This window comes from Sander vitreus, chromosome 1 (genome assembly GCF_031162955.1).
Source record: "Sander vitreus isolate 19-12246 chromosome 1, sanVit1, whole genome shotgun sequence".
In the NCBI taxonomy this organism is placed as follows: domain Eukaryota; kingdom Metazoa; phylum Chordata; class Actinopteri; order Perciformes; family Percidae; genus Sander; species Sander vitreus.
The window spans coordinates 38177091-38189247 of NC_135855.1; the positions used below are offsets into that span (position 1 = coordinate 38177091).

General features: G+C 42.4%; 2 protein-coding genes across 2 annotated transcripts in view; one reads left to right on the forward strand and one right to left on the reverse strand.

Annotated features, from left to right (window-relative positions):
- The window catches only part of LOC144520825 (D(4) dopamine receptor-like), a 14061-nt gene continuing 1904 nt past the window's right edge, over positions 1–12157 (forward strand). The window contains exons 1-3 of the mRNA XM_078254887.1: positions 1–262; positions 3231–3343; positions 11387–11982. Coding sequence (XP_078111013.1) covers positions 11–262; positions 3231–3343; positions 11387–11982 — 961 coding nt within the window. The 5' untranslated portion in view covers positions 1–10. The remainder of the gene's footprint in view (positions 263–3230; positions 3344–11386; positions 11983–12157) is intronic.
- The window catches only part of sirt3 (sirtuin 3), a 26402-nt gene continuing 24599 nt past the window's right edge, over positions 10355–12157 (reverse strand). Inside the window, exon 9 of the mRNA XM_078254865.1 lies at positions 10355–10508. The gene's annotated coding sequence lies outside the window, so the exon portion shown is untranslated. The remainder of the gene's footprint in view (positions 10509–12157) is intronic.

Below are 12157 nucleotides of genomic sequence, written 5' to 3' on the forward strand. Positions count from 1 at the left end.
ACCGGCGACCATGTCGGAGAACTCCAGTGATTTCACCAACGACACGCTGCCGGTGGCGGCTGCGGTCACACACTACAACTTCCCCGCGCTCATATTCGGGATTCTGCTGATTGTGATCATCACCGGTGGGAACGTGCTCGTGTGCCTCAGCGTGTACCTGGAGAAGGCTTTAAAAACCACAACAAACTACTTCATAGTCAGTCTGGCGTTTGCAGACTTGCTGCTGGCGGTGCTGGTGCTGCCGCTCTTCGTTTACGCAGAGGTAAGCACCGAGCTACCGGAGCCCGGGTGGATTACTGCATGAGGCTGGCTGGGGCAAGAGGGCACCGGGGCCATACGATACGTGTCAGTGTGAATCTGCTGTGGCAGGAAGCTTTAAGAAAGCCTCTTTTCACTTTCAGAACCAAATAGCCTACTGTTGCTGCAGTTTTTAAGCACCTGAGGGTTCGACTTTACCTGCAGAATGAAGCTAAAGGAGACATAAAAAAACACGCAAAACCACTACACATGCAAAACAAGACAGGCAGAATTACCTCAAAGGCCTGCTCAACGACTACAAAGTTGCGCGAAGCGATTACAAACGCAAAGTGACTACAAAAACACGCAAAGCAACTGCAGAGAAACACAAAACAGCCTCAAAGAAACGCGAAGCGACATGCAAAAAACCCTGCAAAGACACGTAAAACAACTAGTAAGATGTGTAAAACACAAATGACCACATTGGGTGGCAATGCTCCATATACGGCAGCGTTGTGCACTATTTATTTTCGAGCTATTTGATAATTAGATGCCAAAAATCTGGGAAAAACATGATAGTTGGCAAGGTAAAGAATCATCCTGTAGAGATGACATCCTGTTTTGTGTCTAATTGTTCTCCATCATGCTGAAACCAGAACAGAGCAAATGTTAAGGATGACTCATTTTCACTGCTTCCAACTTAAAAGAGGCAGAAATTGTCTGATGTTTCCATCCAAGTTGCATAACATGGGTACTTATCTGGATTACTAATCTTGCTAAATATTTGTAGTAGAGTTCACAAAATGAATGAGCCATTGATTTGCCGGTTCAATCACAGAGACTGAGAAATGACGCAAAGTTGTGTTAAGTTATTTTAAAACCCTAAAACATTCTGGGCTTTTAAGAAAACATTCGGGGGAGCCCCAGAAGGTCCACACACACACACACACACACACACACACACACACACACACACACACACAATTCTCAAGTAAAAGCAAATATTTTAGATATTCTGGTTTAAAATTATAAAAAGGATAAACGTTTGAAAAAATCTGATCCAGGAAGGTTGCCCATTAAACCCAGCAGAGCCAGGTCATCATGGTGCAAAATAGAACAAAGACCATCCAGTACTGAGTCGTGCTGCGTTTCTCACTTCTTTAATCAGGATTATTTAAGGACAGGGGACACACTGGGGGTTCGTACTGGTTATTAGGAGAGGCGTGATCCATGACTCAAAACATTAGCAGCCAATAAAAAGGTTTAAAGGGAAGTTATTAAAGTATTAAAAGCCACCTGCCTGCCTGTCTAAATATCAGTGTGGCTCAGAGATGCCCTGCCGAGGCTTCCCCCTTTTAAGTCCTCTTTAATTAGCTCCAGGTGTTATCCCATTACGTGTGCCAGTGTCTGCAGCCAGTTTATCTACCGCGTGGTGGTTCGTCCGCATGCACTGACTGGATTAGAGAAGTCAGTCTGAAAGTTAAAACCTTTCCCACGTTCACCTGAAGAGGAAAGTGTTTTTACTGGAGGAATGTCTCAACACTGAGCTGCATTGGTGCAAGAGGTTTAAACATATTTACTCTCGGATTTAGGGCACGTAATCAGTTGCTGTGTGTGTGTGTGTGTGTGTGTGTGTGTGTGTGCGTGTGTCCACAACTCAGGTCCCTCATTGCTTGCATCACACCTCAGAACATATCAGTGAAACACTGTCACACATCCTAAATGGAATGTCCATGTTTCCATCCATGTTTCAGCACTGCAATAGTAACCCTAGTACTTTCTTACACCTGGTTGCCTATACGCCTGATGTTGTTGTTATCAATGAGGAGTCCAGTGAGGTGTACATTTTGGAGGTAGGCTGCACTTTTGATTCCAGCATGGAGACAGCTTTCTACACCAAGGTAGTTAAATACCAACCACTCCTAAACACCATCTCAGAGCTAGGCTATAGGTGCAGAGTATTCATTTTCATATTTGGTAGCCTAGGACACACACACAGGTTGGTAGTAAGAGGGCTGCAACAACTTGGGATGGCCAAAAAGAGGGCTAAACAGCTTGCAAAGTACTGTACCATATCTGCTATTATTGGCATCCGCCACATATGGTGGAGACATTGTTACTTATAACTTTAAGAACTGAGTATTGTGCTTATTAAAGGGCCCATATTATGCTCATTTTCAGGTTCATAATTGTATTTTAAGGTTGTACCAGAATAGGTTTACATGATTTAATTTTCAAAAAACACCATATTTTTGTTGTACTGCACAGCTCTCTCTCACTGCTGCAGATCCTCTTTTCACCTGGTCTCTGTTTTAGCTACAGAGTGAGACCTCTTTTCTTCTTCTTCTTCTGTACTATCTTTGATTGCACATGTGCAGTAGCTCAGATGTAGATCATGTCAGCTAGCTAGCTCCATAGACAGTAAAAGAGAGGCTGTTTCTCCAACTTCGGTCAGTTACAAGGCAGGATTAGCTGGGAGATTTCTTCTAAATGAGGGCGCACATGGAAGTAGTTCTTTTGTAGATTATGGTGAACTTGTGTGCGTTGTAGCAGCGCTTTGCTATTGAGAACGAGGTAGCATGCTAGCGTTAGCACAAGCGTTAGCATGCTAACGCTACGAGCTAACGGTTGCGGTTAGCCAGCTCGTGACGTCACAAGCCGTGCCGATTTTGAACAGCTCACCCGGAGACTGAAGGCAGGACACATTCAGAAACCGTATCTCACTCAAAACAGCATGGATGGATTTTTTTCAAAGTTTGTATGCGTGTGGAAGCACCAGAGACACAAAAGAACACCTCAAATCCCAGAAAAAGTGTTTTTTTCGTAATATGGGCACTTTAAGTGATATTGTGAAGACCTGCTGCATGCCACTGGTCCATGAGTTTGCGTATGCATTGTACTGCATCTGTAATATTTGTGTCCCTGTATCATTTTCTTCATGTGGACATAAATAAATGGTTAAAATGTGTGTGTGTGTGTGTGTGTGTGTGTAGTTTCAGGGCGGAGTTTGGTCCTTGAACATGCTGATGTGTGACAGCCTGATGACCATGGATGTGATGCTGTGCACCGCGTCCATATTCAACCTCTGTGCCATCAGCGTGGACAGGTATGTGTGCATTCGTCTGGTCGAGGTTTATCATCATTGATAATTAACTATGCTCTTATTTAGATTATATTTATTTTATTATTATTTATTTTTTTATCATTCTACCGTTCTTATTTATCTTAATCCTTATCTTACTTTCCTTTTAATACCTTACACTTCCTTAAAAACCTTACTCACTCATGCCACTAGTGTTTCCTCAGTGCAAATTTGGGTTTTGCTTGTTTTATGCTGGTGAGAGTAGTTTGTGTGTGTGTGTGTGTGTGTGTGTGTGTGACATTAATTTGTGAGAGACATTAGCTGTGTTGACTGAAAAGGAAAAATGGAGCGGACTTTCGTTTCTAAACAGTGGAAATGTAACATGCAACATATATACAGTATCTCACAAAAGTGAGTACACCCCTCACATTTTAGTAAATATTTCATTATATCTTTTATTGGGACAACACTGAAGAAATTACACTTTGCTACAATGTCAAGTATTAAGTGTACAGCTTGTATAACAGTGTAAATGTGCTGTCCCCTCAAAATAACTCAGCATACAGCCATTATTTGTCTAAACCGCTGGCAACAAAAGTGAGTACACCCCTATGTTAAATTCCCATAGAGGCAGGCAGATTTTTATTTTTAAAGGCCAGTTATTTCATGGATCCAGGATACTATGCATCCTGAGAAAGTTCCCTTGGCCTTTGGAATTAAAATACCCCCACATCATCACATACCCTTCACCATACCTACAGATTGGCATGGTTTTATTTCAGTTAGCCTAATAGCTGGTTTGATTTGCATTGAGAGATGATTTTATGGAAAGTACCCCATGCCAATCTCTAGGTCTCACTTTTGTTGCCAGCGGTTTAGACATTAATGGCTGTATGTTGAGTTATTTTGAGGGGACAGCACATTTACACTGTTATACAAGCTGTACACTTAATACTTGACATTGTAGCAAAGTGTAATTTCTTCAGTGTTGTCCCATTCAAAGATATAATGAAATATTTACTAAAATGTGAGGGGTGTACTCACTTTTGTGAGATACTGTATATATGTTGCATGTTACATTTCCACTGTTTAGAAACGAAAGTCCGCTCCATTTTTCCTTTTCAGTTGTCGGGGGTGCAGCTGCTGCTTCTTCTCCTCAGGGAAAACAAGACCGCATTGCATTGTGGATATACAGGAGTAAAATGTAGGGTACATCATATGTACACTCAAATTAACAGTCCATTGTGGGTATTTTATACTGGACTAGATAGTGAATGAAATGAACCGCGGAGAATTTGGACATTACTCCAAAATGGCGAACACACTATATAGTGCACTATTTCCGTGAAATGGAACGGTTTAGAGCACAGTGACTGTCTCTGTTTTTATAACGTAAAGCACTTTGTGTTGCATGAAAAGTGCTGTATAAATACATTTTGATTGATTGGTGCCTCGCTGCTGCGTCTGCAGGACATCCCCACTAAGCACCTTAGCGTAGGACAGGGGTTTTCAACGTTTTTTAGGCCAAGGACACCTTAGCTGAAGAAGAGACATTCATATATTTACACATCATGTTTTTATGTTAATCATACATGTAGCACAGAGAATCCTTAAGCCTAACTCTATCTGCGGATGGCTACCTTAGTTGCTACCTTACCTACAGGCCAATAAGCCTGTCATCAATGTTGTGTAAATTTAAAAAGAAAATCACAAAGAGGCCGATTTATCTTTGCTAATAATATGTTGAACTGATGTTTATGTCTATTCTCAGACATATAACATTTTGAACTATGTTTTAAATGATTTAACAATAACTTGGGGCCCCCTGCAGTAACTCTGAGGACCCCCTAAGGGTCTCAGACCCCCTGTTGAAGATCTCTGGCGTAGAGCAAACGGCGTCATTAAGGACGCCACTCATCCCTCTCATGGCATGTTCACACTCATGCAGTCCAGGAAAAGATACAGAAGTATCAAGGACTACTCGGCTGTTTCCCACGGCAACCAGACTGCTTAACCAGAGAATGTGAACTGCACATGACTGTTCCTCTAAAATATTATATTAAAACGACTTATTTTATTCAATTTTAGCGTGATCGTTGTCGATTTATTAAATGCTTTTATTTATTATTTATAAGTCTTCAGTCTTGCACTGATTTATTTATTGACTGGTAGTTGTGTGAAACACAAGTTCATGTTTATGTGGAGCATAAAAATGACAAAGAAAGGAATCTTGAGAATATTGAATCTTGGTCAAGGTTTAGATGAAGGCAGCGATCATCCCTCCTATCTAACGATATTGCAATTTTAAACATATTTTGATATTCTGCTAGCCTGGAAATCAATCAGCATTGAGTAATGAAAATGGCCCAACTCGAGGGACGGCACCAAGCATGCATTTGAAAATCTCACTGCACGCAATTGGATAACACTACGACCAATCACAACAATACACGGGGTGACGTATCCAGAGCCTCATACACTTAGCTACCAGCGGAGCTAAGTGGTAGATTAAACTGTCGTCATCTGTTTAGCCCGCCTCTGGCCCGCCTGTATCAGATACACTGATGTGATTGGTGCAGCTCGGCTACAAGGGCATAGTTAAAACGTAACTCTCGCCAAAATGAGAGAAAAGTGTTTCTGGGGAAAAGTCGATACAGCACAGTATTGCGATATTTTCTGTGGCAATACTGTATCGATACACGGACGCCAAGTATCAATCTTTTTTTATATACATTGCACATACGAATTTAAACTTATAATAAAAGTATGATAGAATAATAAAATCTATTGCTTTTTCAGTTAATTAAAAGGTGCCCTGCCACACAAACCCGTTTTTACTTGTATTTTTTGAAGTATGCCGGGCGGCCTCTAGCTCACCCAGCAAGAGCATTCGCCCCATGTTGGCTGTCCTTTGCAGCGGCGCAGGTTTCGAATCCGACCTGCTTCCCTTTGCTGCGTGTGCATAATTTTTTTGGGGCTTTTCCCTTTATTGTGTAGAGACATGAAAGGGGGAGAGAGATGGGGGATGACACGCAGCAAAGGGAAGCAGGTCAGATTCGAACCTGCGCCGCTGCAAAGGACTCAGCCAGCATGGGACGAACGCTCTTACTGGGTGAGCTAGAGGCCGCCCCAAAAAACACAAGTAAAAACGGTTTTGTGTGGCAGGGCACCTTTTAATTAACTGAAAAAGCAATTGATTTTATTATTCTATCATACTTTTATTATAAGTTTAAATTCGTATGTGCAATGTATATAAAAAAAGATTGATACTTGGCATCCGTGTATCGATACAGTATTGCCACAGAAAATATCGCAATACTGTGCTGTATCGACTTTTCCCCACCTCTAGTTTTCACTGTGTGACCCAATGGAGGAAGGGGGAAATGAACCCAGTGGTGGTAGGGCGAGGATTCATATTTGTCTGGAAGTTAAAGAACAAGACTCAAATTTGTATCCATAAATGAATCAGACAACCGATACTGAGTGTTGAATATTCTACTGTTGACTGCACTTGAAAATTAAAATTCCTGCTTGGCTTTAGTGCTGTGAAGAAGAGACAAGCGTGATTCTCCTGCGCTGATTTTCGGTTCATCAGAGCTTTGATGAAGGTGTGAGATGCCGCAATTAAAATACACCAAAACGATTGAAGTGTGAAGTGATGGAAGTGATTCTTTCCCTCTTTTCTTTTTTTAAACTACTGGAGTGCTGCTTCGGTCCTGAATGTGTTTCAGGATTGCTCCCAATTAAGAAGAAGACATACTTTATTAATCCTGCAGGGGATCACACTCTGTTGTTACACTTACACACAACCAAGGGTGTAACTTTGCTTTTAGAAGTGTGGGGGGGGCACAAAACAGGGGGTCCAGGTCCATATCTTGCATTCCATATTGTTTAAAATAGCAGGCCAATTGCCTATACAATAAAATAATATCAAATTAATTTGAAAGTGTGGGGGGGGACAACAAAAAACAGGATTTTAAAAAGTGGTAAAAGTAACCCTAACCCTGTCCCCAGTGGAAATGACGCCCTAGCACACAACACACACATGCCCAGTAGGTCCTGGGCATGTGTGTGTAAAAGTCTCCTTTAGCGTCGGGACTCTTGACGTCACTTTTGACGCTCTGGGTAGGGACGTACTGACTGACATGCGGCACGAGAACGGGACAGTTAGGTTTAGGAAAAAATCGTGGGTGGGGCTATAAAATGTACGTTTCAGTGACTCACGGGACAAGAACGGGACATGCACCCCGGTCTCCGAGGTGAAAGTCATATGTTGTTTGACCCATCCAAAACACGGCATTTCGCTCTTGCATACTGCATGCTACCGTTGTCGAGCTGCTGCTCTGCCCGGTGCGTCCCGTACACACGCTGAAGGGGGCTTTTTTCATCGTATCTGACGCTGAGAGACACTGACCAAGGGTCCGTATTTTACGAGTTGGGAGTGAGGGGACTGCCCACGGAAAGGCGCCCCGAGCAGTTGGGGCGTTCTTTAGTGCTAACAAAAGCTGAGTAAGACATGCATAACAAATGTTGACTAGTGTGACAGTTTATCCCAAACAAAACAAGTGGGTGAAGATTTAACGGCAGAATGGTTTGGATTTTCCTAAAAAGTAAAAATAAATAAAAATGTTCAAATTTTAAAATACAAAAAAACAATGACATGAAAAAGAATGATGACAAGATTGTGCAGCGTTAGCTGGGGAACATAGTGGAGCATTTAGCTGCAAAGGAGCAGATATTTCCCTCAGGAGTTGGTAGAAAACCAACCAGATTTTTCAAAGAGTAAACGAGTGGACTTAGACTCAGTCAGGTTGACAGAAACACGAGTCGTGGCTCCAAATCAACGCTAAAGTTGCTCCACGTCTATGTCTATTACATGTCAATGTTGTGTTTACAGCTTGTTACGCTGCCTCCGTGGCCAAAAAAATCAATAAATGTAAGTTTTAATGTTGTCTAAACACTCAGTTGTGAAAGAACTTGGCCTAAATATATTTTTTTCTAACTTGTATTATCTTTTAATACATATTGTAGCTTGTTTTCATTGTCCATTCTCCTTAATGACTGAATTTGAACTGTTTTTAAATGTGCTTTATAAATAATTTGCCTCACCTAAATGAAAGACATTGTAGAACTGCAAATGACAGTTGATGCTCAGTGCTACTGACAGCAGTAGATTTAGAATAATTATATAACAGAACAGAAAGTACTGAAATCTGATGCTGAAGACATATACAATATATATACAATAAAACTCAGTGTTATTTTAAAACAAAGCAGATGGGAGCTTCAGAAGATCTCTGCATGACAAATGGTCAATTTACATTTCCCACATGAAAAGCCTGTAAAACAACGCCTGCTTACTTTCTGTCTGGAGCAGCAGAGCGATGCCTTTATGTACCTTTTTCATTCCCGTTTCTTCAACTACTTCGATAAATTGGGAATATTATGAGTGGATGGGTTGGAGAGAACATCTCATCTCAATCTCCTTTGACAGTTTTTTGTTTGGACTTTTTTTTAGCATCTGGAAACTTAAATTACTGAATAATTTAAAAAGTAACCTTTAAAAATGCAGATAAGAAATAGAAGGAATCATGTAATATACATTTACTTAAAAACTAAAGCTTTGGAGTGACTTTTAAAATAATTACTAATATCTGACAAATACTAAGTAATTGAAAGAATGAGTAGAAAAGATTGATTAGGTATTAATAGGCATGTTCTAGGGATGCTAATTAAGAGGGTTTTTTTCTGACCGATACCTGACCCTCGTTAACTGATCATTAACCCTCTGAAGTCTAATGTCATTTCTTCTTGAATTCTCCTTTTTAAAGCTTTAGTGCGTAACTTTTGATATTAATGAACGTCCGTTACATTCGAGCCATTGCCAAATTAGTAGCTACAAAGCTAATTAAGACTATCAGCTCCACACAACTCTCTCTGTATTTCTCAGTATGACTATGTTCAGAAGATTGTGGCGTCCGGTGACTTTCCTGCGCAGAAACTCGAGTGAAGATAATGACCTCTTCTGAAGAGTCCACCATGTTTTTTTAATCCTCCGTAGCAGTCGTGCAGCCACGATGTTCTGTGCGTTGTCGTGGAAACATGCAGCTACTTTCCTGGAACCGCTTGCAAGTCCACGGCGGTCCGCGGCGTGTAGTCCGAGCCCGTCTCCACCGCACCTATCTGCGAGGTAGTCAGCTGTGTGTCTGCCTGGCATACTCTGTGTGTCGGACGGCCAATGTAACCCGCCAGTCTTCATCGATACAGAGGCGTTTGTCACGAGCAGAAACAAGAGCTTAAAACGCAACTTGCTGGTGCAAAGTTAACGCTAGCAAGTTAAATAGCAGTTAAAAAATAGATTGTATAGCCTATTTTTCTTTTATCATGCAAAAAGGTTTTTTATAATAACTTGAATTTTGTTTTATAATATTGTTTGTTACCGTTTAACTGATGAGTATTAATCGTTTTAATTTCTGACTGTCACAGTTTAACAGTTTATCATTAAAGAGCCCCTGTTATGTCTTTTAGTGTGTTATATAGTTTTTTTTTTGTGTGTAATAGATGTATAAAGTACAAAAAAACACATTTCACTCCAAATGGAGCTTTCTCTCCACAGACAGCACTTTCTTTTAACTGCCAAACTTTCCTGTTTCAAAATCCTCAATTAATTGAGAAAGCCAGCCCAGTTTTTCATATGTGCTGCCCCTAGGTGCTGCCTGAGCAAGCACAGCCCACCCAGTGGCTTGTTTAAATTTGGTTGACCAATCACAACAGAGAGGGCCAGCTGACCAATCAGAGCAGACTGGGCTTTTCAGGAAGGCGGGGCCAAGAGCTCTGACAGTGTCTGGCAGAGGCAGCGCAGCAGTGGGCAGTATGAGAAACATAATGTTTTTTGAACATCAAAGCATATAAGCCTATTCTAGTAAACCCCAAGAGTACAAATATGACGCTGAAAAGGAGCATAATAGGGGCTCTTTTGTTAAGTCTGCTATGTCTGGACTCAAGAGCGGACACCGACTAGAAGGTTTTGGGTAGTAAAAGGGTTTTAATGAATGCTCAACTGTACAGAAAATCTTGCAAAAAGGGAAGGTGGTAGTCCAATGGTCGGAGGAGTGGAGGTAGGCGAGGCGGGCATGAAGTACCGGCTGGTGGATTAGCAGGTAGCCTAGGTGACGTTGACTCCAAACGACTGCGCACAGAGAGACAAAAAAAGGTGTTAACACAACATCAAAAGTTTCACGAGAACTTCTAGGAGTTTGGGCCACGTGAGTGACTGAAACAAACTGGCGCTGGCTGCCTGGATCTCAGGAGTACTTGTGCCGGGGCTTGATTAGGAGATTGCTTGCAGCTGCGCTGGAGAGCCAAGCGCCCTGGAGAAAACCACGCCTACACACACACACACACACACACACACACACACACACACCAAAAAAGGAAACACTAACCCTACAGTCACATTAGCTACAAAAGAGAGCGACATGCACTCGCTTGTGGACGCTCCTGGGCGTGCCTAGCCTACTCCTGGTTGCTTGGCAACAGTAAACAGAAATTCTCCGGAGCTACCTTCAACCACGTCTTACAAGTCACTTCAGAGGTATTGTCAAGTCACAAGAACGACTTTTTTGGATTTAAAAGTAACTATTTAAATCATAAATATATGAGATAAAATGCCAACCATATCAGATATATACATAAATACGATGTCCTGAAGCGTTTTCTGCCATCTTGAATTATTTTCTTTGACTCGAGCCACTGACATATGTCACGCAGCCCTCACGCTGCCTTCATTCCGATTGGCTGTCGCTTTGTCGCATTGCTCATCATTTGCATAAAATAGACTTCTTGTCTATTTTGGCACCGTCTTGCTCGTGGCAGTGGCAAGCTCGTCGGTTGTCGCTGGCAACCGGCCACTCCCATTGAAAATGAATGGCAGCCTGTCGCTTTGTCGCTGTCTCTTGTAGCTAATGTGACTGTAGGGTAAGACCTGAGTCACGGATAGGCCGTGACATCTTTAACGCCCCTAACATGTTCTTTAGAGTTTTAACCCTTCTTCCTTTTGTTTTGCAGGTTCATTGCCGTGTCCATCCCTCTAAACTACAACCGTAAACATGTGGACCAACGTCAGCTGATCCTGCTGTCGGCCACCTGGCTGCTGGCCCTCGCCGTGGCCTCGCCTGTCATCTTTGGCATCAACAACGTGCCTAACCGCGACCCCAGTGAGTGCAAACTGGAGGACAACAACTATGTGGTTTATTCCTCGGTTTGCTCCTTCTTCATCCCCTGCCCCATCATGGTCCTGCTCTACTTCGGGGTTTTCCGCGGGCTGCGGCACTGGGAGGTGACTCGTAAGGTCAAACTGCGCAGCAGCATTGAGGCCTGCAGGAAGCTGCAGCACGCCACCGTCGCCACCGCCTTCCCCCCGCTGGCAGGCACCATCCCCGGGCCTCTGCCCATGCCTCTGCCCAGGATCATCGAGAGGGACTTGGCCCAGTCTCGGCTGGACGATACGGACGACTACATGCAGCAGGAGATTCCTTATCCCCGGCAGTACAGAGAGAACTCTGTGCCCACGGTGACGTACAGCCAAAAGCTGCGCATGAGGAAGAGAGCCAAGATCAACAGCAGGGAGAGGAAAGCTATGAGGGTGCTGCCTGTCGTAGTAGGTGAGTGTTTATGTTCTCCCTCTCCACCAATCAGAGACAGCTTTGATAACTCAATCTAAATACGGTTAAAGAACCATAACACTGAACTACAAATTAAAGCTGCAAAATATAATCGATTAGTTAGTTATAGTCACGTATTAAATGAATCGCCAACAATTTTGATGATTGAGAATAG